At 47.9% G+C, this 25,000-nt stretch overlaps 1 protein-coding gene and 1 long non-coding RNA gene across 4 annotated transcripts; one reads left to right on the forward strand and one right to left on the reverse strand.

Annotated features, from left to right (window-relative positions):
- Nucleotides 1-3,930: 3,930 nt before the first annotated feature.
- setd1ba (SET domain containing 1B, histone lysine methyltransferase a) lies at nucleotides 3,931-21,671 on the reverse strand. 3 transcript variants are annotated; one of them, XM_061070687.1, is made up of 19 exons: nucleotides 21,528-21,671; nucleotides 20,944-21,057; nucleotides 18,310-18,470; nucleotides 17,927-18,025; nucleotides 17,318-17,588; nucleotides 14,636-14,757; nucleotides 13,032-14,126; nucleotides 10,470-11,219; nucleotides 9,818-9,991; nucleotides 9,618-9,711; nucleotides 9,328-9,524; nucleotides 9,169-9,244; nucleotides 8,722-9,078; nucleotides 7,086-8,357; nucleotides 6,629-6,795; nucleotides 6,417-6,542; nucleotides 6,084-6,203; nucleotides 5,519-5,656; nucleotides 3,931-4,643 (listed from the first exon to the last, which is right to left on the reverse strand). In XM_061070687.1, exons 3-19 carry the CDS (start codon nucleotides 18,451-18,453, stop codon nucleotides 4,470-4,472), a joined length of 5,376 nt encoding a protein of 1,791 aa, XP_060926670.1. In that variant the 5' UTR covers nucleotides 18,454-18,470; nucleotides 20,944-21,057; nucleotides 21,528-21,671; the 3' UTR covers nucleotides 3,931-4,469. The 3 variants fall into 3 exon arrangements, with proteins under 3 accessions (XP_060926670.1, XP_060926677.1, XP_060926661.1); XM_061070694.1 differs by lacking the exons at nucleotides 20,944-21,057; nucleotides 21,528-21,671 and adding an exon at nucleotides 18,721-18,986 and having other exon boundaries at nucleotides 7,086-7,658; nucleotides 8,226-8,357; XM_061070678.1 differs by lacking the exons at nucleotides 20,944-21,057; nucleotides 21,528-21,671 and adding an exon at nucleotides 18,721-18,986.
- On the forward strand, nucleotides 14,384-14,945 carry LOC133000727 (uncharacterized). The gene is made up of 2 exons (XR_009678215.1): nucleotides 14,384-14,519; nucleotides 14,639-14,945. It is a non-coding gene; the product is annotated as an uncharacterized LOC133000727 (long non-coding RNA).
- Nucleotides 21,672-25,000: the final 3,329 nt, after the last annotated feature.

Below are 25,000 nucleotides of genomic sequence, written 5' to 3' on the forward strand. Positions count from 1 at the left end.
TCACCTGGTTTTTATATCATCAAATAACAAACTAAAGCTAAACTTCCTGCGAGCTCCAGTGAGGGGAAGGAAGATAAGAAGTGTTCATTTGATTTGTGTTGGTGCATCTAATACGAGTTTCAGAGTTTTATTTGAAATGTCTCCTGTTAAAGCGCTTAAATAAAGAGGCTTAAATCAAGTGAAGTCTATTGATGTGATGAAATGTTTCCCACATGCAAACTTGTGTCTGTCGGCCTCCATGTAAACAAGCTTCATGCAAAGAGCAACTTCAACTATGCAAAGTAAGGGATTAACTCAGCAAATCCTCCATGGAGAGAAGAGAATAAAGAACAACAACACATATTAGATACTTCTTCACTGTTTTATTTTTTACTGAACCTGATGTAAATTCAGGAAAATGTTTTAATTGCTCACATCCGAGACAACACAGCTTCTGGAGGAATACTAAGTTTTTTTTATCAAGGCAAAAGTACCATAATAATAAGATGTCATCATGAAATTGTGACATTATAAAATAAGTAGAAAGAGCACAGTTTGAGTGACAACATCTGACCAATCGGATCGCTTGATGTAGACGTGTGTGTGTTTGTGTTTGTGTTTGTGTATGTGTGTTTTGTGTGTGTGTGTGTGTGTGTGTGTGTGTGTGTGTGTGTGTGTGTGTGTGTGTGTGTGTGTGTGTTTGTGTGTGTGTTCAGCAGATGGAGTGTGAGTTGGGCGCCCATGCTGCCTCTGACTCTGCCATCCTCTCTGCGTGTGGTCACACCATCCTCCTCCTGTCACGGCCTCGAGGCGACACACACGTACACACACAAGCACACAGATAGAGAGAGAGGAGGGGGGGAGAGGGAGAGCACACTGGGAGTCTTTTCTCTCTCTCTCTCTCTCTCTCTCTCTCCCTCTCTGTGTGAATGGGAGTCCAGGGTTGTGCGGAGGTGATGTCAGGCTGCAGATTTTCACTGAATTCACACACAGCTGATGGATGTCACAGTTGAAACAGGAAACGAGGGATGAAACAGGACGAGTGGAAACGAGAGTCTCACTCCTGAGGAAACTCAACATGAGACTTGACTCCTGGAAACATTCAAGGGTCAAGTTTTAAATCCTGGAAGAGAGAGAATCTACAAGAGAGCGACAGGTGGTTCCACACTTTACATCCACATCATCAGACCTGTCAACGTTATTTATTTACCTCTTTCCTTCCCATCCATCATTCATCACTTCCTTCTTTTCTTCCATCAATCATCCTCCATCGTTCTTTTTTCCATTCATTCATCCTTTCTTCCATCCACCCATCTATCCACCCATTCATCTTTCATTCCCTTCCTCACCACTCATCCATCTATCCTTCCATCTCTTCTTCCTCCCTCCCTTCCTTCAACCCTTTTTTCTTCTCTCTGTCCATCTTTCTTTTCTTCCATCCATTCATCCTTTCTTTATTTCCCTCCCTCTCATCCATCTACCCTTCTGTTCCTTCTTCCTCCCTCCATCCTTCTGTCTTCTCTCCCTCCATCCTTCCTTCTCTCCATCCTTCCATTCATCCACCCACACTTCTTTCCTCCCTTTTGTCTTCTCTCCATCCATCCTCCCTTCCATTCATCCTTCCTTCCTTTCCTTACTCTCAGCCATTCATCCTCCCTTCCTTCCCTTGTCTTCTCTCCACCCATCCATCCTCCCTCCCTTCTCTCTATCCTTCCATTCATCCACCCATACTTCTTTCCTACCACCCATTCATCCTGTCTCCCTCCGTCCCTCCTCTTCATCCTTCCATTCATCCACCCATACTTCCTTCCTTCCTTCTGTCTTCTCTCCATCCAAACATCCTCCCTCCCTTCCATTCATCCTTCCTTCCTTCTCGTACTCTCAGCCATTCTTCCTTCCTTCCTCCCCTTCTCTTTTCTCCATCCATCCTCTCTCCCTCCGTCCCTTCTCTCCATCCTTCCATTCATTCACCCCTACTTCTTTCCTTCCACCCATTCATCCTTCTTTCCTCCCTTCTGTCTTCTCTTTATCCATCTTCCCTCCCTTCTCTCCATCCTTTCATTCTTCCTTTCTTCCTACCCTCGCTCTCAGCCATTCATCCTTCCTTCCTTCCCTCCTGTCTTCTTTCCATCCATCCATCCTTCCTTCTCTCCATCCTTCCATTCATCCACCCATACTTCTTTCCTACCACCCATTCATCCTCTCTCCTTCCGTCCCTTCTCTCCATCATTCCATTCAGAGTTTGTCAGAGGGGGGTGGGTCACATGACCTGCTCCTGATCACACTGACCTGACACTGACTCATTTGTCTGATCAGCTGCTGTCGACTGTTTTCATGAATGAAACCTCCGCAGCAGTCGGACACTTTGGGTTCGATCAAACAAAACAAACAAGCTGTTTATGGATGTATGCAAAATCGCTTTATTTCCACTATTTTTCCTTTTCATACATTTGTCGTGTAATAAATAGACATGAGACGAGCCGATGCTTCAATCCTCCTCCCATGCCGATTCCGCACCTTTTTTTTCTCCACACAGCAAACAACTTTTTTCATAGAATTTACAACAGAAAATAAAAAAACAAAGCTTGACACAAGCTGAATTTCCTGCTACCAGCTCAGCGCCCGCCCCGTTATGTTACATCCACCTCTGAGCTGTGTTGGCGTAGCAAATTTCCAGGGAACAAAAATATATATTTATTTATATCGTATTCACAGTTACAGTATTTACACATTTCAGGATTACAAAGCAAAATGGGCAGAAAATGAAGACGTTTCTACAAGAAACAATCTTTCAAAAAGGGAGCCGGAGACTTTTGTTTTCCTGTACACAGGGGACCTTGTCTTTAAATAAACAACCTTTGAAACCCTCAGATTTCCTTTTTAACTGATCCCTGAAAATTGTTTTTAAATACTCAGTCTTTTGTTTTAAAAAAAGAAGAGAGAGAAAGAGAACGATGCGTCTTAAAAGTGTTAACCCTGTGAAGATAAAAAACGTTTTAGATCTTCTGTACAAGTAATGAATCATATACAATATAAACATCACGGATGGAAAAGACAAACGAGGAAATCTCCACCATGGATCAAACTGAATGAAGAGCGATGCCTGACTTGGTCTTGAGGGGAGTGGGGGGGTGGAGTGGGCGTGTGGAAGAGGGCGTAAAGCAGAAGTGCGTTCACAGATATTCAGTTTTTATCTGAATGTCGTTATAAAGAATGAACGACCCTCTGCAGAGTCGTGGCAACACCGGGAAACATGAAACACTGGCCGAGTCACAAGTGTCATCACCGTCCCACAGAGAGAATTAGGCAGCAGCTCTGTGCACGTTGCCACGGCTACAGGCGACTCGTCAACTTGTAAGTTACGCATTCGTATGGCACTTAAAAAACGAGAATACGACTCTTTCTTCCAACGCTGAAAACAAGTATTTCCAGACGTTGCCCAGTGGATGCTGGGTTCGATTTTAGTTTGACTTTATTCGCTCTCCATGATCGGTCGGCCTTCTGCGCTGTGGCCTACAGGGGGCAGTGCACTCACATACTCTCAAGATGTCATATTAAATACTTCGAATCAGAAGCTCGACACACACACACATTCTCACTCTCAGACACACAAACACAAATATAGTGTCTTTGAAGGAAACGAGTCAGAGGTAAACCCTCTGAACCAAAGTTGAAAACACTGGAATATCCTTAATACAAATTCTTCACGTCGTCTTTAACTTTTGCATAAACCAACAGGAAGCAGCACGATCCGTCATTGGCTGGTGAAAGTGGGTGTGGTTTCCCATAATGTCCAGATTTCTGTGGCAGGTTTTCGTGTTTTTTTTCTCTTTTTCATCAGTTTGATTAAATTTCCGAGAAAACCGGTTCAGGAGGAGGTAGGAGCGAGAATGCAGGTGCTTCAGTCAGTGGGTCCCCCCCCCCCCCCGCCGTCTGCCACCTGACCGGGAGGCGACCACGTCCCCCCCCACCCCTCACAGAGAGGCGGTGTTTTCCCTGGTTGGGCTTGTGCGTCTCAACAGTGTTAGTAAGCAGCTGATCGTGTGAGTCTGTGTCACGTGTGTTGTGTACGTAAAGCTTATGAGACAAATGAGAAGAAAACTAAACCAAAAACAAAGTGTAAAACTGTACAAACCAGGACTCGAAGCGGAGAGGAGCCGTGCTGAAATACTGAAATCGCCGAGAGGAGGAGGAAGGGGGGATGTCAAGTCTTCTGTAGATAACCCTAACCCACTGGCATTCGTAAAAAACAATGCAATTTTTCATTTCAAGAGCACCATAATTCGTAAACAATCTAGAGTTAAATATGTGAAGAGTTCCGTACAGGTAGCTTCAACTTGATCCAGGCCGGCCGCAGGTTTCGCTCCCAAGCAAAACCTTCCCTCCTTCACCTCCTCCTCCTCGGGGGAGTCGGCCTGGAGTCTGCGCTCGCCCCCCCGACCCTCTTCTCTCTCCACCCTGCAGGAGATTCTTCTGCCGTCGAGCGGATGTTAGTTCAGCGTTCCTCTGCAGTTCTCCGCCCCACACAGGCAGGGGATCTTCTCGTCCTCGATGGGGAACTTGTAGTCGTACGTCACCTCCTCGTTGACGTTGATCGGCTGCCGGGAGTAGATGACGATCTTCTTCTGAGCCTCCACCGTGATGACCTTCGCGTAGCAGTTCGGCTGAAAGAGAACACAGACGGATAATATTGTATTTTACAATTAAATGTAGATAGCCTGTTATATATTTGAAGACCAATGTCGTCTGTATGAATATGAGAATGAAAGAACAGGGAAATGTTTTGGACAATCTGAAGTGGTACATAGCTGTTAATATTGAGGTGATATAATATATACTGACGTCTGTAAATACACACTTAAATATATTTCCCATATTATAACACTCATTCTTGCCAGAAGTGCCTTTTGAGTACTTAATGCTTTATGTACTAATTTCTAGATTGTTGTTCTGTTTGGAGTGGAACAAATATACAGATAATCTCCTTAAGTAATAGAATAATGTTAAAAATACTACTATTATACTTTATTTAGCATCATGAATTCAAAAATGTACAGATACATTTTAAAGTGTAAAAACGTAAAAGTTCTAATTATGCACACTGTCCTTTTTTTTTTTTTACTGATGCATGAATGTGTGGGCAGCTGTTTGTTGCAGTTGTTTAAAAAGTTTGTAAATATTTTTTGTGAAATGGTAAAAGTTCTGCAAAAACATCTCACCTGAAAAAGACTTGTTTAAATGTCCTAAGAACCTTAGAGTGATCATATTCTAATTTTTGATCTAAATTATTTTTTTTCTTTTGAATGATGGCGTGTATCTTGAAACACTTATTTTTAATAAGAAAATAAAGCAACTTCATGACTGAACTACCTTGAAAAAAACTGCACATGTTTAGTGTGAAGAAGTGTCACAAAGTTCTCAGTAACTATTGAAGATACCTCAAGTAAAAAGAACAGTATTAAGTTAATGAAAAATACTACTTAATTCTACTTGATGTACGTTCCACCAGTGATCATGAAGCTGTTATCAGTGGACTCACATTGCAGCTGTGGTTGATGAAACGGGCGAAGTTGCCACACTTGGTGGCGTCGATGATGGTGTCGTGGTCGACTCGGAACATGTAGCTGCTGCCGATGCCTTCCTCCTCGTAACGCTTCTCCCGCATGTCCGCGATCACCTGGGAATGAGGAGCGATACTTGTTAGACGTTTCATAACTTTAAAAAAGGAAACCAATTGTTTCATCTGGGAAATGAAGGGAAGCAGACAGAGATACAGGAACTCTCTGATCTGCGGTTATCATCAATTGTCCCAATGACTTTAACAAAATTAAATGAAGTTCAATAACTAAAGTGTCTTGCTACTTGTCAACACTTCAATAGGTTTGGTCCTTAGGAGCCAAATCAGCATCATGCTAAGTTAATTGTCACCGTCAGTTTGAATTATTGATCGTGAGGCTGTTGTGGGTCACTGAAAGTCCGATCATAACTCATAGATTTCAAGGGTTAAAGCAGACATGCACTACATCTATATCTGAAGTTAACAAGGCCCTTTCAGAGTCAGTTTACAGACACACAGAGAACTCTTCAGATCACCGGCCTCTCACCTGTCGGATGTTCTGTCCCACGTACTCTATCACCATCTCATCCGCAGCGATGGGCTCCATGGCGAACAGGCCCCAGTCGTGGATGTGCGACCGACGGAATTGGATCCTCTTCTTACGGAACTGAACGAGAAACATGGGAGAAAAGTTGAAGTTATTGTTCGAGTTTTGAAAATCAAATCCCACAGATGGCTTTTTGTAGACTAAGATGACTACATTACAACGATTACAACAAAGGATTAGCAACTGTCTGTTCCTTGTGCTCTTCCGTCGTATCTTTTTTGTCGAGTGCTTTTATCAAATGAGATCCAGGGTGAATCTAACATCTGTTTCTACCTTCAGCTGGTTGAACTTCAGCAGGTCACTGTCGCAGGCGAAGGAGGAGAGCAGACGCCGCTGCTCCGACCGCCGCTCCGAGCCCGACCTGGTGGAGGCGTGGACCTGCGGAGGGATACTCATCCCCTGAACAGAGAACACAGAGTTTGAGGTTAATGCGTCGCAAATACACGTTGTCATGTGACTCCACAATCAGTCATCGCCCCGCCCACCTGGGTGTCGACCGGCGGCTCCTCCAGCTGCAGCTTGGTGCTCTGGAGATACTTGATCTTGTCCTTCTTGTCGATCTTGTAGTAGCCTTCGCTTCGGGCGCAGCCGGTCATGTGATCCCTCATGCCGTCGTCCCGCCTCTTCTTCTTCACTCCAGGGATGTTGGTAGGTGCGGGGGGGTCAAGGGAGAAACTGAAAAGGCTTTGAACCTAAAACACTTCTAACACTCAACAGACACTTGGGGTAGTTAATCCCAGTTCCTCCGTTTCACCACCAGAGGGGGCCGCTAGTTGGTACACAGGGTACAACACAGCTTTAAAAAGACAAACATGACCATTTTGAACTGAACTGAACTCCTCAAATGATTTCTCTTTCCTTAACGGGAAACTTTGTTTTGAAAAGTAACAACTACAAACAGATCAACTTCATAAATAGTAGATTTTGAGCAGTAAAGGATATAAGGATGGCCGACCCAGAGCGTGTCGTTGAGCCAGTCGTTGCCGTTGTCCTGCTGCAGCATCTTGTCGTAGGTGATCTGCAGGAGCCGGATGTCCTCCTCGTCGATACCCTCGTTCCAGATGTCGTACAGGATGGTCATCTCCTCGAAGTCGGAGCGGCGCTTGAAGTACGGCCGAGGCGGCGTGGCGACGGGCGACAGGCTGTTCAGCAGCAGCTCCTCCCAGCGGCGCCGCGCCTTCCGAGGCGGCTTCACCACCACCGGCGCCTCGTCCTCGTAGGACAGGAAGCCGTCTGAGGCGGGCAGCGCCGTCGGAGGCTTGACGTCTCCTTCCCGGAAGTCCAGACTCGGGTGGTCGGGAGACTTGGCCGACTTGATCTGCGTGGACAGATCTCCCAGGTGTGTGTCATGAGGCAGCGTGGTGGAGTCGGACCCCAAAGACCCGTCCAGCGCAGACGGCCCCTTCTTGCCTTTGGTTCGTCCAGTTTTCTTCTTGGACGCGGCGGTGTCTGACGGCACCGGGACGTCCACAGTGAGACCAGCAGGCAGATCTCCAGGGACACTAGCGGAGAGCTCTGTGCCGGCGGAGAGGGTTTGGTTAGGCAGTGCACTAATGGGCGGCTCCTTAAAAACGGGTCTATCATCCAGGCTCTCAAGGGACACTTTCCTATTAAGAGTTAGTGCGGTGGGGTCAGGGAACACGGGGGTGAAGGTCAGGTCTCTCCCTGGGGTCCGGGGGACTCCGGCGCTGAGGACAGGGGACTGGGCGGGGTAGGAGAAGGGGCTACCGGGGATGTGGGGGGAGCTGAGCAGCAGGCTACTGCCCGTCAGTGGGGCGTCACTGCCCGGGGTGTTGGGCACTGTGTCCGTGCTCTGGGACTTCCCCAGGCTGCGGGCGCGCTCCATCAGGTCCCGACCCGGCGTGCGGGGGATGTCCTCGTCTGTGGGGAGGCGGGGCCGCTGTGGGAGGTCAGGCAGGGGGCCGGGGGGGGGATGGAGGAGGGAGCGACCTTCTACCGTAGGGTGAGGAGGGAGAGGGAGGTGCATTAACGATGTGGGGACGGGTTTGGGGACAGGTGGATCTAAGCGGGGTGGGGGTACTCGAGCGGGGGTGCAGGCTACCTCCATGGGCTCTGTTTTACCTTTGGCTTTCACTTCCTGGTCGCTGTCGGGCGCCGCGCCTGTGGGCGTGGCCGGCCGGAGGATGGCCGCGGGCTCCTGAGGTTCAGACTTCACTACGGGGATGATCCCCTCTTTAACGTCTCGCTCTTTGACTACAAGACAAGAAAAGATAAATATAATAAATACATTTGCTTAAATGTTTCACATGATTCAAGATTCAAGAATTTTATTGTCAAATGAACAGAGATAACATGAAGTAGTCACTGTCAATAAATGCTTGGGTCACACACTCTCTTTAAGCAATGCTCAGTAATTTCAACCCAAAAAAATAAAATAATAAAATAAAAATAGAAATAGTATAAAATAGAATAAAAAAGAATAAAATAGAATAAAATAGAATAAAATAGAATATCAAAATTTAAAATAGAAAATAAAAAATAAATACATATCTTTACAGATGAATGTTCAATTTATGCAGTAGTGCAAATCTCTACAGAAGCTGTTGAAGATATTTACCTGGGTCTTCAGGTGAAGGCGGCTTCAGGTCCACCTTCTCCTCCACAGGACTCGGAGGTCTGCGTTTGATCTTGCTGATGAACACCTCCTTGCTTCGTTTCTCCTCCTTGACTTCCAGCACAGGTCCTGCAGGTGGGCTCGGGGGCTTGGGCTCCGCCTCTTCATCGGAAGACGAGGACGACGAGGACGAAGAGGTCGTGGACATCGCAGCCCCTTTGCCTTCATACTCTTCGCCCAGTTTCTCCACTTCTTCCTTCTCCTCTTCCTCCTCTTCTGAGCTCAACTCGTTCTCGGACGAGTCTTCGCTCTCTGCCGAGGAGTCCGAGCCGACCTTGGACGAAGCTGAACTCTCGGCTTCTGCAGGAAACAGGGGCAAAGAAATACTGTGAGTTCCAGGGAATGTACTTCATAAACTAACCTACTTCTGTTGTCAGATATTTAAAGTACCATCATCAGACGAATCCGAGGAGGCGCTCTCGCTGGATGAGTCTTCATCGTCACCCTCTTCATCATCACCACTCTCCTAAGAGATGATCAGATATATTATTAAAAGAATGCACAGGTAATCAGCCAATGCAATGAGTGGTGGTTTTTGAGAAAGCTTACTTTGCCCGACGACAGCCTGTCTCTAGGTTCATCCGCCCGGTCCGACAACGACGACTCCTCCTTCCCCGATGTGTCCACCTCCTCCTCTCCCTCGCTGTCCAGCTCCAGCGGCCGGGCGTGCCGTCTCTTTGCAGACATGCCGTCGCTGTCCGTTTTTGAATCGTCCAACGGGAGCTCGGCTGGGTCTCGATCCCGGTCTGAGAGAAATGAACAAACATTCATTTTAGAGGAGAAACCTCAGCACTGCATGTATTTGCTTTTGTTTTGCAGTCTTGACAAAAGAGGGGCACCTTCATCCTCCAGCTCGTCATCGACGGGAGTGGAGGGTCGGGCTCGTTTACTGTCGCCTGCTGCTGCGGCCTCTGGTGGGTCCTTCCTTTTCACCTGAACACATCATGAGACCATTAAACACCAGTGGAGTGACACAGTTTGAGAGTAAAGACACCTCCTCTCAATCAACGTTCTCTAAAATAAGAGTTTCAGTGTGTACCTTGAAGGAGGGAAGACGGATGGCTCCACGCAAACTGATTCCCAGGCCCATGCCCTCGTAGCCCAGTCCCTCGCCCTTGTTCCAGTTCTCCAGCAGACTGGAGCCAATGGTCTCTTTGGGTTTGGGTCTTTCTTCTTCTTTCCCCTCTGTGCCCTTCACTGGAGTCAAAGATGTCTGAGGAAAACAACAGAACAAAATTCAGTCTCAAAGGGTTAAAAGAAAGTCTCTTTTCAAGATGATATTTAATTGATACTAATAAAAACAAATATTTTCCCCACACTTTCTGTGCCTGTGTAGATGTGAGCTCACGTAACTATTTAAAAAAAAAAAATGTTATGTAATGTAAAGTATGTAATGGTTTAATTATGCAATTATTTTACTTTTTTCTTGTCAGTGGGTGGGAAGGGTCAAGGGTTAATTGTGGTTCATAGAAGCCGTTCTGGCTCAGTTTAAGCTCATTGTTGTTATCATCATACATCGTGTAGGACATCCTACCGCTATTTTCTACCTCTAAGAATTTTTGTATACACTGTATGTGTGAATTATTGCTGTATGTGAACGGAAAAACTAATAAAAAGATGTGTAAAAAAGAAAAGAAAAAAAGATGTGAGCTCACGTGTTTTTATCTCGAGTGGTGAAATGAAAGACTCACCTTTGCCGAAAGTTCCTTCTTGTCCCACCAGTCATCGAAGGCTCTGAAGGCCACCACCTCCACCATCTTGCGGTTGAGGTCCCTCTTCATGATGGCCTTCAGCTCTTTGACGATGACCAGCAGCACGCCGTCCACAGTGGCCTTGTGTGGATCCTCCTTCTTGCCCTCGTATCCAGGAGGAGGAACAGTGGGGTTGAACTTTGGTACGCTGGTTTGCTCCCACTGCTGTCCAGGTGCCGCTGCACTGCCGCTGGTGGGCGTGGCAGCGAGAGTCTGAGGAGCGTAGGGTCCAGCAAACTGACCCGATGCACCAGTGTCCATAAAGTGCGGATAGGGGTAGGGTCCTCTGGTCTGAGCGATGCGACTCAACATCTGCTGCTGCATCTGGAACGACATGGGCACGTTGCTCCACTGCTCCCAGCGCAGGCAGTTCATCAGCTCCATTTGCACCAGGGGCATCATGTTGTGAGGGTAGGGACCCATGTGTTGAAGCATGTGGTGAGGCACTCCGGGGTGACCGGCCAGGTGACCTGCCTGGACGGCAGCGTGAAGGGACAGCTGGTGGTGCGGGATGGTGAAGGCGGCCTGGTGCGTCATAGGGTGGAAGCCGGGGGTGTGGAGGGTGATGGTCTGCATCGGGGACACGGCGGAGTTCACCACGATGCCCTTGTCACATTCGCCGCTGTTAGTCGGAGTCCCGGGCATCTCGTCGTCGGAGATTTCCATGTCCTCGCCCGACGACTGATGACACTGTGTGAAAGAGGAGGACAGCCTGTCAGTACTATGCTAAGGGAACATCAGTTTTTTCACAGGTTACACGAGAACAATCATCTGACTTTTTTCATCTCCGGGACAACTGTGCAAACACCAGCTACTTACGGGTCGGTCGGTGTCAAATCATCACACTTGTGTGCCGCACTGTCACAGATCTCAGCAGAAAACTAACTTTCTGGAGTCCTCGATGACATTATAAGCTTTTATAAACACAATAACAAAATGTAAGTTTTTTCCAATCAAACTTTAACTTTTATTGTCACTTAATGTACTGTTATTTTTCTTATTTTGAGGGAGAAATTGGTCAAAGGCACAGAGTCAGCTCATATATCCCTTAATTAGGATCCCTTGGGTGTGAAGACCTTAAGATTAGATCAAAAGCTCAGGTAACAGCTAATTAGTGAAACTAGAGTTAAGATTGTTTTGTCACGTCTAAATATTTAACCTTTAGATGTGTGATTAGAATGAATTTAAAAGTATGATGGTTTGGTAAAATCAAATAATTTTCCATACTGGTGCTGAGACAATACCTGAGTTTCATTAACAAAGTCAAAGAAATATTTTTTTGTGAGTAGGAACAGTACTTCTTACACAAGCAGCCATGGAAGAGCTTTGCATGAATAGATCAAGTCAAAATAGGTGTTTAACTTTTTAAAGAATAAGTGCAAAGATAAAATATTTGACTGAGCAAAAGTTTAACTGTAGCTGTTGATTGAGGTTTGATCCACTGACGAACTTCCACAATAAGAACATCACACATGTAAATGCTGATCTAAGTTCAAAGATTAGACGACGCACGCGTGCGGTCAAACACATGTGACCCAAGTCGTTGGTCAGCATGTTTCAAAACAAAACTGTTTGTTCAAGAATCAAATGACATACTTCTAAAACCAATATCAGCAAATATGAATGAAAGACTTAAACATAACAGAACGGAACTCTCTTCCCTGGTGTTTAATACTAGAAACAACGTATCCGTCACAAACTGTTTTAATGTTGAAACGAAGCAGAGGTTACTCTGCATGGGAGTGGAGTCGTTACTCAAATGACCTGTTTGCTTTGTGATAACTTGAAATGTGAGAGCAGAGATGCTGCAGCCAATCCTCACTATCAGCCCCGGCGACAAAAAACCAGGAAATGCGGTGATGAATGGGGCCCAACGACCAAACTGTGTTTTCCTCCGAGTGCGGCGAGTGTTAGAAAGAGGAAACGAGAGTGTGCAATTCCCAACAGCAGAACGGCTCTTGTTTCTCTTTCAAAGAGCAACGGCAGCGAGTGGAGAAGTACACCATCACGGGCCAGATGTGTATCTCTACAAACCAGGAGCTCAGTTTCACGGGAATGTGAAGGTATTTGTGAGTTGTGCATTTACCATTTCATTTCCCAGCACTTCTACTTGTGCAGACTAGACTTTTTACGGATTTTACTTGAGCTTCCATGAAACTTTTGAACTTGAAAAAACTACTTTTACTGTTTTTTTAAGGATTATTTTCATTCTTTGCACAAAAACTGACAACAGCAAACAACTTTCTCTGTGGTGCCGTCACTGTGAAACCGTAGAAGAACACACAAGGGAAAGTTTACTACAACAACCTCGCACTGAAACTAACCCTCACTTCCTGTGTCCTCTGAGTAACTGTCATTCATGGCTCTGTGTAAACACCAGCACCTCACAACTATCAACACAAACATGTTAGTCTCTTTAAAAGTGTAACAAACACATGGAATCCTGCATACTGCAACTACCGGGCTGTGTTTATACTCTTATCATTGAACACTGTGTCTTACCGTTTCCATGTTCTCAGTGGGAGTGTGTCCTCGGAACTGTCCGTCCTGCAGGTCACTGTTGCTCATCTGCTCGTGGACGGGAGAAGTGATTTTCTTGACCAGAGCTGCAGTTCCCGGAATCGGCTCCTCGTCCTCAGAGTCCGGCAGCGGTGTCGGACTGATGTCCTCCAACCCTGTGCTGGAGGGACGGGAGTTCTGCAGCCCGCCGTGAGAGTAAGGGGGGATTGGGGATAGCTGAGAGGACGAGGAGGAAATGGGACTTCCCTCCATTAGCACCTCAGTGTCCGATTCTCGCTCCTCGAGGAACGGCAAAAGTTTTGTCCGTTTCTCTTTGAGCAGCATCTCGATGCGGGAGTCCAGGCTGTTGCGCTCCAGGTCCAGCGCCGGGGAAACAGGGGAGGGGCAGCGTTCTGGCGTTTGAGGAGGAGGAGGGGTGGTGGGTTGGCCCGCCGGCTCGGGTGGAGGCTCGGGCATCGGAGGCGTTTCTGGTCTCTCCTTGCCGGGCAAAAAGTCAGAGTCATCCGGAGGCGGCGGCGGCTGCGGTGGTCGGAGGTAATCCCCCTCCCTCTGCGGTGGCTGATGGAAAGCAGGTTCTGACGGGGGGAACGCAGGGAGAGGCGGAGCTTGGTAGGGCGAGTAGGTGGACTTGAAGGTGGGCGTAGCAGGGGGGGGCGCTGTGAACGACGGGGTGGTGGGTGGAGGTTCGGGTGGGGTGTGTTGGTGCTGTTTGAACGGCGCCTGTTCCGACGCCGACCCTCGGTACATGTTGCTGCGGTACTGAGGCCTCTCCGGCCGGCGGTTGTACGCGTCCTGGAACTTGCTCTCGTGTCTCCGGGACTTGTAGCCGCCGGAGCTCTCGGGTCGGCTGGACTGGTACGCAGGCGTGGACTGCCGACTGGAGTAGTTAGAGTCTTGAGAAAAGGGCGTAGTGGACTGGCGTGGGGTGAGAGGGGTTCCCTGGGACTGGGGCGTGTCCTGCCTCAGGCTGGAGAAGCCTGCATCCTGGGACAGAGGAGTGGAGGAGCTGCTGGGGGGTAACGCCGCCCCCCCGGTCGACACGCTGTTCTCCGACAACCTGCGGATGGGCTCGCAGGCCTTCGGAAGAGAAGAAGAGGATCAGGACAAGTCACAGGCAGAACAAACCTCTACCACTGCCTCCATGCTGCACCTTAGAACCTATTGTACAGCTGTATTAGTTCAGGTGTGGATAGCAGTTGGACAATTTCCCCCAAATTACCAATAGGTGCGTTTCGCAGAATACACCTGCAGGAGGTCAAAGGTCACACTGGTGGATAAGAGTATCTAGGCACAATGCCGGGGTGAGCTCATGTTACGAGGCCAAAGTACATATTTCCGTGGCTTTGTGATTCCAGTCCACAGGGTCTGGGTGACATTCCCTCTGCTCTACTCCACCACCTGCTGCACCAGCGACATGGATTACAGATAAGCATGGCAGCTCAGACTGGTTAATTGGTTCAGTTCGAAAAGGTAACACAACATTTGAATAATCACATGTGCACAATAACGTTTAACTAAGACTGCGCTAAACTACATTAATATCCAACTACCGTTACATGCAAGGTATTAAGAATGTTGTTTCTTACCAGTAACACCTCCGCCAGGCTCCGAGGGGACACGTCTCTGGCCTCCTCTCCACCCACCGGCAGGGTCATGGGGTTGTAGCTGCCGTTCATCAGGAGCTGGAAGTACCGGAGGCGATTGTCACCTGCAAAACAATAAACATGAGAGGATCTGATCCCAAGTTCATAGAGCGGGTATAAAGCCAGTGAATGTTTAATAATGTTTAATAAAGCTTATTAAGCACATTTGTAAAAGGAGCAGCGTGCACTAACAACAGTTTCCTATCTGAACATTTTGTAAACACTGTTATACAATAAATATGGTGAATGTAAATATGGCAATCTGAAAGATTATCTGCCCTGACTCAATGTTAATTAAATGACACACAATAATAACACAAACACACTCAGTAGCTACACTCATTAAAGTAATGTTGCAAGAATAAATCGAGATAAAACATTTATACAGGCAAGACAATGATGCAGACGCTAATTCAAAATATCAGTCCTTATTATGTGTCAGATTCAATAAGCACAAGTGCAAATAAATACACAACATTGTCTTGATAGGAGTTCAAGTTACTGTTTTTGCCAGATAATCAAAAAACAACAGTTTGAAAGCTTTCAAACTGTTGTTTTACTAACTGGGAAATTAATTACTATTTAAGTGAGTGATCAGACACCTGGCAAAGGGGGGGGGGGGGGGGGGACTGATTGGTTTGTGTTTGTTTACAGGTTTGAAATTAGGCCCAGTGGGGACCCCGGTGCACCCACAGCTCCGCCCCCTGGGAGCAGCCTCGCTATTCAATCAAATTCAATTCCCCCCCACGTTACCAGGCAACGCACGTATACATCGAGTAACGTGACCGGTTGTCGCTCCTTATGATCCACGAGGAGTCAACACCTCGCTGTCAGGAGGAGAGGAGGAGGACACGAGGAGAGGAGGACACAGGAGGAGGAGAGGAGGACACACACAAGGAGAGGAGGACACAGGAGGAGAGGAGGAAACAGGAGGACAGGAGGACACAGGAGGAGAGGAGGACACACAGGAGGAGAGGAGGACACAGGAGGAGAGGAGGACACACGAAGAGAGGAGGACACACGAAAAAGGAGGACACAGGAGGACACACGAAGAGAGGACGACACACGAGGAGAGGAGGACACACAGGAGGAGAAGAGGAGGACACACGAGGAGAGGAGGAGAGGAGGACACACGAGGAGAGGAGGACACACCAGGAGGAGAGGAGGACACACACGAGGAGAGGAGGACACACCAGGAGGAGAGGAGGACACACACGAGGAGAGGAGGACACACACGAGGAGAGGAGGACACACACGAGGAGAGGAGGACACACGAGGAGAGGAGGACACACGAGGAGAGGAGGACACACGAGGAGAGGAGGACACACGAGGAGAGGAGGACACACGAGGAGGAGAGGAGGACACACGAGGAGGAGAGGAGGACACAGGAGGAGAGGAGGACACACGAGGAGAGGAGGACACACGAGGAGAGGAGGACACAGGAGGAGAGGAGGACACAGGAGGAGAGGAGGACACAGGAGGAGAGGAGGACACAGGAGGAGAGGAGGACACAGGAGGAGAGGAGGACACACGAGGAGAGGAGGACACACACAAGGAGAGGAGGACACACACGAGGAGAGGAGGACACACGAGGAGAGGAGGACACAGGAGGAGAGGAGGACACAGGAGGAGAGGAGGACACACGAGGAGAGGACACACAAGGAGAGGAGGACACACGAGGAGAGGAGGACACACAGGAGGAGAGGAGGACACACGAGGAGGAGAGGAGGACACACGAGGAGGAGAGGAGGACACACAGGAGGAGAGGAGGACACACAGGAGGAGAGGAGGACACACAGGAGGAGAGGAGGACACACAGGAGGAGAGGAGGACACACAAGGAGAGGAGGACACACAGGAGGAGAGGAGGACACACAGGAGGAGAGGAGGACACACAGGAGGAGAGGAGGACACACGAGGAGGAGAGGAGGACACACGAGGAGAGGAGGACACACGAGGAGAGGAGGACACACGAGGAGAGGAGGACACACGAGGAGAGGAGGACACACGAAGAGAGGAGGACACACAGGAGGAGAGGAGGACACACGAAGAGAGGAGGACACACGAAGAGAGGAGGACACACGAAGAGAGGAGGACACACGAAGAGAGGAGGACACACGAAGAGAGGAGGACACACAGGAGGAGAGGAGGACACACGAAGAGAGGAGGACACACGAAGAGAGGAGGACACACGAAGAGAGGAGGACACACGAAGAGAGGACACACGAAGAGAGGAGGACACACGAAGAGAGGAGGACACACGAAGAGAGGAGGACACACGAAGAGAGGAGGACACACGAAGAGAGGAGGACACACGAAGAGAGGAGGGCACACGAAGAGAGGAGGACACACGAAGAGAGGAGGACACACGAAGAGAGGAGGACACACGAAGAGAGGAGGACACACGAGGAGAGGAGGACACACGAGGAGAGGAGGACACACGAAGAGAGGAGGACACACGAAGAGAGGAGGAAACACGAGGAGGAGAGGAGGACACACAGGAGGAGAGGAGGACACAGGAGGAGAGGAGGACACACGAGGAGAGGAGGAGGACACAGGAGGCTCGATCGCACGGAACAAACACAGTCCACGCGTCTCCTCCTCCTCCTCCTCCATCACTGTTTACCTTTGGGGTCCAGCTCCACGTGGATGATGTTTCCCATCACAGACGTGTTGTGCAGCGACAGCACCGCCACCTTGGCGCACTTGACGCTCTCGAACACCACCTTGGCGATGCCCAGGTGCTTCTTGGTCTTCGGGTTGTACAGGATCTCCACCTGCTCGATGTCCCCGAACTTCTTGCACATGTCCAGGAGGAAACCCTCCCGGATGTTGTCGTTGAGCCGCGCGAATGTCACCTCCTTGGGAGGCACGGGCCCGATGTAGCACTCGTCGATCTGGAAGGAGAACAGAGGGGAGGGAGGAGGTGGGGGGGTTAATGTCGCTAAGTGGCTTCGGGGGGTTAGTGTCGCTGCACCCGGTGGGGTCGGTCCTGACAGCTGAGATAAGGGACCTGCCATAGTGGGGGAAACGAACATGCACACACACTCGAAACAGCTAAAACATGGAGCATGCGATTTATTTTGGTTTTTCTCACAATCACACTTTCACTTGAACGTCCCACAGCGGAGGGAGGGAGGGAGGGGGGGTGTGTCTGCCACTTCTGACAGCCCCCCCCTGCTCCCACCAACGGGAGAAGACCCCCTGTCCCCCCAGCTCCTGTCAGAGCACGTACCTTAAACTTCGGCACCGGTAGATCGATCTCCTTGTACTTGGTCCAGAGGCGACCGATCCTCGGGTCCCGGACCAGGTCCACCGGGCCCATCCCGGGGTTCTGCGGGAGAAGAAGAGAGGAAGAGAGAGAGGGAGAGAGAGAGAGGGGGGGGGGTTAGAAGGATGTGATCCATCCCATTCACAACTTCACACTCCGCTAACTTGTTGCAAAGCGGTCGGGTCCGTGTGTTATTAAAAACACTCCAGACGTGCTGTGTGTGTGTGTGTGTGTGTTTTGCTGCCGGAGCATGTAGCGGCGCCACCGCCACATTGTGCCCGGTCGAGGAGGCTCGGTTCCCGGGGTCCGTGTCCCCCTTTCACCCCCACGGCTGGAGGTCCACTTACGGGCATGTTGAACGTGAGTCCATCGTAGCGGTAGAGCTTGTGCGATCCCTTCTTCAGCGCCGGGTCGACGATCAGCTTGTAACTTCTACAGTGGTGCGCCCGCTTGTCCACCGAGCCGCAGACCCCGGGCCCGTGGCCGTCCATGCCGTTCGCCTGCAGACCTGCACCCACGGGGGGGGGGGGAGAGAGGAGAGAGAAGAGCCGCCGTTAGTGCAAACCGTTGAACACGGCTGCTCCTGCTGCTGCGAGCCCGTGAACCACCCCCCCACCGGGGACACTTTAAAACACACGCTACAGATGCATGGCTCCGGTGGTGTGGGGGGGGGGAAACGGGACCTAGCTTACCCCCGGCATGAGGAGCAGAACCTGGAGAGAGAGAGAGAGAGAGGGGGGGGGGAAGAACCAGCTTACTTGAACTCTGCTTTCTGCCATGGTCCTCGCTCAACCTGTTTCTCTCCCCGGGCTTGGACATGGTTCGGAGGGAGAGGAGGGAGAGAGAGAGGGGGCGAGGAGGGGGGGGGTCCTCGAACTGATGAAAAAGACACGAATCGCTCGCTCCGGTCCAGCAGCTCTCACATTACATGGTTCCGCCGGAAGAATAGTGCCTCCTTTTCGGCGAGAGCCCGCACATAGTGTGTGCCTCTCCGGTCCGCGGCTGCTCCTGCTGTCTCTCCCACAATACACCGCCAGGCTCGCGTCGCTTGCCCACCAGCCTCGACGCCAGGAAGCACTTTCGCCGCAAACTTACTTCTCCCTCCGCTTGTCATTTATGATCATTTTTTTTTTCGCGGTGCTTCGTTTTAACAGCACCGAGCTTTCAAGCGACTCGTTAAAAACCGGAGAGTGCGAATAGAAGAGGAAATCACGGGGGCGGCAGCAAGCGTTCGTCGCTAAAGCCTCTCAATCATTTCTTTTTTGTGTGTGTGTGTGTGTGTGTGTGGCGAATCTGCCGGCTGCGTTCACTCCGACGGCAAAACACAAGCTGGATATACACAGGGGTCAATATGTAGTGAACCGCCGCTGGAGGCGGATAAAACACACGCTAGCGGCGGAGGGAACTAACAAAGGAGCTAACGTGGGGCTAACTGCTAGCTGTTTATGTTTGTTTACAAAAAAAATACGAAGATCGGATGTTGCTAAGTTGATTTAAACGATGCGGAAGGAAACCGAAGGAATGCGGCGGGTTTGTTACATCCTTCCCCGTCCGCCACTAATCCAACTCAGGAGAGAAAAAGTAGTGCCAACCCGGATGTGGAGCTGCTGGTGCTTTTCACGTCGCTTTTTCTACCCGTACGATCCCAGCGTGGCTCTCAAATATCTCCTGTGTATTTTTTAAAATATTATCGGGACTCGTGTATTTTCATTTTTGTTTTGTTTGACGTCGACGGCTGTTTTTTGCGGTGCTCGGGCAATTGGCTGGTTAACAGCGGCGGCTCGGCGGACCAATCAGCGAGCAGCAGCAGAGGAGCCGTCAACTATTAGAAGCGAGGAGCAGGATCCTGCAACGCAGAGCAGAGAGAGGGGGCATCGGCAGCCATCTTCCTCACAAAAACACACAGGACTCAGTGGCCTGTATGGGGTTCCTTTGTTCCAAAGAGGGATCTTACACTCGATTTCCTCATCTCTCACGGACTATGATTAAAAACTATCCTGTGAAAGGATTGAGAAGAAGGAAGAGAATGTGCCGGATGTGACATTTTGAGCCTTTTTTCCTCTGCCTGGAATCCACCTTTGTCTTAACTATAGGCCATGGCACACCCAATATAATAGTGTTGATATTTCGTTTAAGTGAAAAAAGAAAAACCAAAATTGTTGTGAATAAACAGCTTTATGGTTTTGAAGAGAGAAAGAGGAGGAGGAGGAAAGAAAAACACAGTTAAAGTGACAAAACGTGTAATGGCTGGTTTGTTTGGCATTGCACTTTATGGCCTGTGTAGGATAGGAGTAGCAATGAGTAAGTTCAACTCTTTTATAATCATTTCACAGTGTTTTTTTGCTCTTTCAGTAATGTAAAAAAGTAATATGTGAGGCATGCAGTTACTGTTATTAAAGGTGTATTTTTTTTTACTGTCCATTTATCTTTTTGGCTTTAATGTTACCACATAGAAACTTTGATCTTTAATTCCAAATGTGTTCCCTGGCTGGGCATGCTGACCTATAGACATATACAGCATCCAGGTTATATACAGTACCACTGCTGCTCTATAGTGACACAGAGCAGGCCACGCATAACTAATGGCCCCTTTTTTTCTTCCGTAAAATAGTTTATGGTGTCGCCTGCGATTTGGACTGTTGACTGATAATCCCACTGCTTTGATTAATGACTTACTTTCCTCTCACAACAGCAACGCTTAACAATCCTGATGACTTGAGTTATATCCTGCCCACACCGGGGGAGACTACTTCAGGCACGGTGTAGGGACCGTGGCGTCCATTTGGCTTTTACGCACCAAATGTGTAAAACGACGGTTTGACCTTGCTCCAAGGGCGTATTTAAAACACATCAAAGCCCAGCCAGGTTGTCCTTTTTTCTAAAGTCATAACAGTCTCTATAACGATTTAAAAAAAAAAAGAAAGCAGTTAAACCAAAGAGGAAACAGATGGAGGGAAAACTCTCAGGGTGCAAATATTTACCTCAGCACTTTGGTGAAATGCAGTTAACAGGCCTAAACGCAAGGGCAGGGACGTTTTCAGCTCCATCTTCGGATCTTCTAATATTGGCTTTAATAAAGGGCGAGGGAGCGTCTCCTGTGAAGGGAAGGAATCCATTAGCACGACAGATAGAGAGCTCTTTTGAAAAAAACTTTTTTTTCTCAATCACTTGCATTTGCCTCTGCCAGCGACCATGCATCTCCAAGCATCATCTCGTGTGGGCAATATGCAAACTATCCCTCCTCTCTCCTTGACGACTGGATTGCAGTCACGTATAACCTCCTGCATTTCCAACTGAGCTACATCGTGTTAAGAAAAAACTAAACTAGACAAGGAAATGTCTTTTTTCTTTTGAGAGGTGATGGATTTTGAGCTGTTTCACTTAATTCTGCCAAGCTGTGGTATGTCTATACACGTAAGTATTCTCACAGAGAGGACAGACAACATGACAGATCACACATGTGGATTTTAAAAACGTTATCGTGAAAACTCTTATTTGTTGAAAAAGAGAAAAAAAAATGTAACCAGTATTTTTATACATAGTTTGATTGATGTTGTAAACTTACAGTTAGTATTCAAAAAAACATGTAATCCACGTCTTAAACGAGCAAAAAAAAGGAGTCTTATGGGGAGGAATCTTGCATATGTCACTGCTTCCCTTTGACGAAGACACCTTTGGGTGATGTGGCTACACTTGTTCACTCTCTGCTGTGCTCTGTCTCAAAATGGCTTCTCTGCAGACAAAGGCGAGCACTGTGCTGTGAAACGCTGCTGCGCCATAACTGGGTGAGGCTCGTTCGTGTATGAGTGTGTGCGTGTGGGGGGGGGGGACTCTCTTTCTCCGAGGACATTTCTATGTTATTCGACGTGAAGTCTTTGCACCAAGCAAGTGAGAGTGGTGGGGGGGTTGTTATTTCTCCCGAAACGATGCATGTTGTTATTATAGGAAGTTAAAATAAAGAGATAATAGAGGAAGGACGCTTCAACAAGCGCCTGTCAGGAGAGTCGCGCCCTGGCAACGAAGGGTAATCCGAGAGCTCTCTGGCCGGTTGCCATGGTGTTGCAGAACCCCCACACCGCCATATAAGGTCACCAGGAACCCTCTCCCCTCCTCCTCCTCCATGGTAACAGCAGCAGCCCTTTAGATTTCCATCTGCGTGATAAACAACCTTCGTGGCTGCAGCGAGCTCCATCCAGCGCCTTGCTCCCCCCCCTCTCTCTCTCTCTCCATCCCTCTCTCTCTCTCTTTTCGGATCACCGTCATGGAGTGTTCCAAACGCCGCAGGCCGCATCAATCTAACAAACGAGATGCGACTCTCTACTCTTTGTTTTGCTGAAGGAGCTGAAACACAAGAGGCATGCAAGGGGACGCTTATGTTTTCGTGCGTAAAACAGAGGTGTCTCTCTCTCCACGTTGTGCCTTTTGCGCACGGTGCTGTGAGGACATTAAAGTCGTGGCTGGTGTCAGAGGCCTGTTTGTCCTGATCTCCACTTTCGGCTCCGGCTGCCAAGAGCTCGCATTCCTCCATTTGCAGGTCACGAGGCAGCTTCCCCACCCCCTCTCTGTTTCTCTCTCTCTATTTAATCCCTCATTCCTCAAGTATGCCTGTATTTTTTAAATTTTCAGTTCTTCCACAATGGGAACCAACTTGCGATGGTTAGGTTTGACTACAAAGGTGAATGTTTAATACTAGTTGAGGCTTTTCTCTTTGAATTTGCTTATATGGTTATTTTTAGGCCCTGGCTTTCACAAAAAAAAAAAGGAAAAACTCCTCCCCGGTGGGTTGCGCCATTCAGTCCTGCGCGCTGCTGACAGACTGGAATATTCCACACAGAGGATTGGCCTCTCTCGTTCAGGACAGCTGTCTCTCTGCATGCAATGGCGAAAAACTATTTTTTGACAACTGTTCTTTGTTCATGAAGTGACAATGGGTGCTTTTACATGTTTGGATATTTTGCACAGGACAATTTTATATCCTTTTTTGAAAAAATAGATATTCAGGTTGACAGTTTCACCTTATGAGTCAAACAAGCACTTTTGTATTATTATTATTATACAGGGATTTTTTTTTATAGCATGTGCTACACAATACTTTATTGTAAAAGCATATGGGACACGGTGTGTGGCTGTTTCTCTGGATTCAGGCAGACAATGCACCTCCTCTCTGTCTTTCTTTGTATGAGCAGCCTTTTATTCTGACGGATTGTTCACTGAATCCAACCAGGTATCCTCTGCGCTTTGTGTTTTTTGATTATTCATGGGCACACTTGCTTATTCAAGGATTTATCCATGCAGATTGCGGGTACTGTATTTGTTTCATTTACATGAGCCTTTCCTTCTTTCTAGCTCTTACATATTTGCATGCTTGTGTATCGTCAGTGTAATATTCCACAGTATGGTTTGTGTTTGGCAATACTCTCACCTGTCTGTGAATTTGAGGTGTTTAAATAAATAGAATATACACCCATGTTATGGTTTGTTGTTGTGGAAACTGAAGCAGATTGTTTTTTTACATATCTTTTTGATGAATTTACACCGAAGACTTTGAACTTCAAATGATATAAGGCCAAGGTTTAACGCAGTATTTTCACCAGTCATGACACATTGAAAGCACACCACACTAAAACCCACAGACATGGCTGTAGGGGATCTGCATGTGTTTTAAATACTTGGAAGACTATGTGTCTCTTCTTAAAATAGGCATAGGGCAGTGTCAGCTTATCCTCTTAAAGGGACAGCTTACTCAAAAGGGTTCGGCTCTCCAACACACCAACTAAATACATCCTTTCCCGGCACTGACCGCTGAAATTTAACCTTTAGATTTGGCTTTGTAGCCTACGACGGTTTGAATTTTCCTCAGTTACTAGACTCTCGACACTGAATCTAGATTAATCTCCAAAGCATTGTCGTGCTTTCTGAATATGCACGCTCAGTCTTGATGATCGGCTCTCTCCTGACACCCATGGTAGTCAACCCACATATTCCCAAATTTAAGATTAAAATGTAATTTCATTGCATACAATGATATGTTCAGGAGATCTCGGGCATCCGGGTAATTGGATAAGCAGTGGTAGCACAAAGTCAAGAATGAATAAAATCACACTGCATATCCTGTTGTCTGTGATACTATCTAACCATGAATACAACATTCAACCCTATTTATAAACTGAAGCTGTGCTAAAGAGAAATCTCACTTAATGTCATATGTCTTAGAAGTCATCTTGCTCTAAAGTAGCTTGTCTCCTTCAGCCTTCCATAAAAAAAAAAAAAAAACCCAGTATAGTGGTATCTCTGCATTATCTCCAACCTAATCTCTTCATTTTGCTCGGTGCTGCTGGATAAGATGCCTGAACGTCACACGCTGGGACGAGAGAAAGAGAGAGAGAGAGAGAGAGAAGCTTGTCCTGACGCCCAATCTGTGATGTCACTGGCGTTCAGCTGCACCGGGTGAAAGGAAAACTACATTTTTGCTGTAACCACGAGGATTCAAACCAATGACGTGAATGGATGATACCATTATTTATATATAACCTAATAACGTGGTCAAATGGTGTTTTCTGAGGTTTACATTTAACCAATCACCATTTGATTATATACTATAATACACTGATATTTGTTGGATTACAATTAAAGGATTTTTACCTATAAGATTCAAACATGTATATGCAAAGGACCTGAAAGAAGTGGGGCAGCTGATTTATTACAGCTCATATTTTGTGATTCATCTAAGAAGAAGACGAGGGTCTGACCTGAGAGAAGTTCACAAAAGACACTACCTCTAGCACATCTAATACTCATACTCTACACTAAAAGGTACAAGACACTCATTCGTCCCATTCACTGTCACCAGTGAATCTCCAGGCCACACATGACTTCCCAGATAACCATCTGAACATACTACCCGTGAAGACGTCAACAATACTTGCTGACTTATCTCCAGCGTAAGAGGAACATTCTCAGTGTTATCACTCATGCACACTTCTGTGGATGGAGGCAGTGCTTCACACCAAGCCCCCACCCAGTCTTTAATGAAAGAGG

This window comes from Limanda limanda, chromosome 1, assembly GCF_963576545.1.
Source record: "Limanda limanda chromosome 1, fLimLim1.1, whole genome shotgun sequence".
Taxonomy (NCBI): domain Eukaryota; kingdom Metazoa; phylum Chordata; class Actinopteri; order Pleuronectiformes; family Pleuronectidae; genus Limanda; species Limanda limanda.

What these genes read in the sequence shown, in the direction of transcription:
- setd1ba (XM_061070678.1), bottom strand. Translation starts at nt 18,781, where the DNA reads ATGTCCAAGCCCGGGGAGAGAAACAGGTTGAGCGAGGACCATGGCAGA. An exon ending in TGGCAGAAAGCAGAGTTCAA is followed by an intron (nt 18,471 to 18,720) that starts GTAAGCTGGTTC and finishes CCGTGGGTGCAG; the next exon opens with GTCTGCAGGCGAACGGCATG. An exon ending in TCCGTCTTCCCTCCTTCAAG is followed by an intron (nt 9,712 to 9,817) that starts GTACACACTGAA and finishes TGATGTGTTCAG; the next exon opens with GTGAAAAGGAAGGACCCACC.